Source organism: Emiliania huxleyi (genome assembly GCF_000372725.1).
Source record: "Emiliania huxleyi CCMP1516 unplaced genomic scaffold EMIHUscaffold_3108, whole genome shotgun sequence".
NCBI classification, from domain to species: Eukaryota; Haptophyta; order Isochrysidales; family Noelaerhabdaceae; genus Emiliania; species Emiliania huxleyi.
Window position 1 is genome coordinate 1 of NW_005199675.1, and position 2,097 is coordinate 2,097.

Genomic DNA, 2,097 nt, shown 5'->3' on the forward strand with positions numbered 1-2,097 from the left:
GGGGAGGGGTGGGGCAGCGAGGCCGGGGGAGGGGGGGGGGGGGGAGGGGGGAGGAGGCAGGAGCGGGTAGAGAGACCGAGTCCGGAGAGAGAGAGGAGAGAGCGAGGAGAGAGGCGAGAGCGAGCGAGAGAGCGAGAGACCGCCTGGGCGCGCCTCTCGGGCTCGGCGGGCGAGCCGAGGCCGTGAGCCCGTCGGCCGTCGGCACGACCGTGCGTGCTCTTACGGCGCGCCGTGGCCCTCACAGTGCTACAGCATAAACGTGTAATATACACGGGCTGTTTATTCAAAAGCGGGCTATTAAGTTTGGCCAACAGTAGGTCCCCCAACCCTTTGGCTATCCAGATCCGAGCTGCGGCGGGCTCGAGAGCAGCTGCTTGAGCAAGTCGAGGCCGGACCAGCTGTCGGCGTCGGTAGAGATCTCGAACCACAAAGCCTCTCCTCCGAGGCCGTCGGCGGGCGGTATGTGCTCTCGCCGCCCGCTCGCGACGGTCAGGATGAACTCGATCCGCCGGCGCAGCACGGCCTGCCCAAGCCCAGAGAGAGCGCGGGGTGAGCTCCCAGCTCCACCCAGGAGGGCGGGGGGAGTGGCGGCCCCTCGAGCGACGCCTGTCGCCTCCGGGTCTCCTCGTCCTGGCTGTCTGCCTCGGTCGAGCGGCCGGCGCCGTGCGCGCCCGGCGGCATCTGCGCGCCGCCCATGTGCCGGTGCAGCTGCGCAAAGTTCGGCACGACGACCAGCGGGATGGTCCAGCGCTCCCAGACGACGCGCTCCTGCGCCGGAGCCGGGAGGGAGGCTGAGCGAAGCGGGCGTCGTCTCGCGAGGAGCAGGCCCGGGTCGCGCCTCGGAGCGGAAGAGACCGAAGGCCGCCTGGCGCGCGCGCCGCTCAAAGAAGGCGAGCGACACGCGGGCGCCTCGCTCGATCGCAGAGGAGAAGGCCTCGGCATGCTCCTCCACCCGCGCCTCGACCAGCCTGGAGTCACATCGCACGTACCTGGCGCCGCGCGAGCGGAAGTCAGCGAGGGCCGCCATTTCCGCCGATGCAGGGCTGGCGGCGCACGAGATGTCAAACAGCTCCGAGTCGACGTCGCGGAGCCGGCACTCGCCGAGCGCCCGCTGGAAAATGATGGAGTGGAGCAGGATTTTCAGCACCTCCTTGAGCTGGAAGCGCTCCACGTGCAGCTCCTCGAGTGCTATCTGCTCACAGTTCATGTGTCGCTATGCGCGCAGGCGTCCGGCTGCGGCAGCGCGACGAAAAGAAGGAAAAAGAAAAAACTTGGGCCGGCGTGCCGTCCTCCCATCCCGCGAGGGACAGTCGAGGCCTCCATCCGGCTCATGCGGGGATACACCCGCACGGGCGAGTGGCCCGAGCCCATCCTACCCAGCCCTGCCCCGGAGCGCGGCCGATCGCCTAGAAGCCCCTCTGATGAGTGGTCAGATGAATAGTGCCCAAGAGCGAGGGATACGGAGGGGAGCACAAACAGGACGCCCAGCCCTGCCCTCGTGCCGCCGAGTGCGTATCCTATCTTCCTATGCGAGAGAGACCCCCTGTGCCCGTGCCCAGCCCTCTCCGCGCCGCGATGCGCCCTCCCCCCTCGCTTTTGCAAAATCCTGCAAAGGTGGGGACGTGTCTGTCCTCGACCCAGCCCTAAATAAATAAATAAATAAATAAAAACGGACACCTCTCTACTGTGAGATGGGTAAAAAGGAACAGGCCCCCGCCCTTGCGATCTTTGTGCAGGGTTCTTTGTGGGTGTGGTCGGCGACTAGCCGGGGTCGTCCTCCCGGTGGGGGACTAGCACTAGCCGTCTTCCACATGGTCCCTCGGGTCCCTGCTGCTCCTAATCTCTTCGTACATCCTCCTGCTGATCTCCGCAAAGTCCTGCTCCCTCCCTCGTCTCGCCCTGCGCGTCTGCTCCGCCTCACCGTCTTCTGCCCTGCGTCGTCTGGCGACGGGTCCTCCATAGTCGGTCGAGGTCGCCGCCCTCCTCGTGCCTCTTCCCAACGTTCCCTCGGCGGCCGATGCCGTCTGCTCCGGCTCCCCAGTCCCCGGGTCTCCCCTGCTCTCGTCTGCACTAGCTTCTGCCTCGTCATCACTGGCG

The 2,097-nt window shown here is 66.8% G+C and overlaps 1 protein-coding gene across 1 annotated transcript; it reads right to left on the bottom strand.

The window, feature by feature from the left end:
- Nucleotides 1-260: 260 nt before the first annotated feature.
- On the bottom strand, nucleotides 261-1,233 carry EMIHUDRAFT_447231 (hypothetical protein). Its single transcript, XM_005774443.1, has 4 exons — nucleotides 1,056-1,233; nucleotides 839-989; nucleotides 595-768; nucleotides 261-523 (listed from the first exon to the last, which is right to left on the bottom strand). Exons 1-4 carry the CDS (start codon nucleotides 1,205-1,207, stop codon nucleotides 335-337), a joined length of 666 nt encoding a protein of 221 aa, XP_005774500.1. The 5' UTR covers nucleotides 1,208-1,233; the 3' UTR covers nucleotides 261-334.
- Between the last annotated feature and the right edge of the window lie 864 nt (nucleotides 1,234-2,097).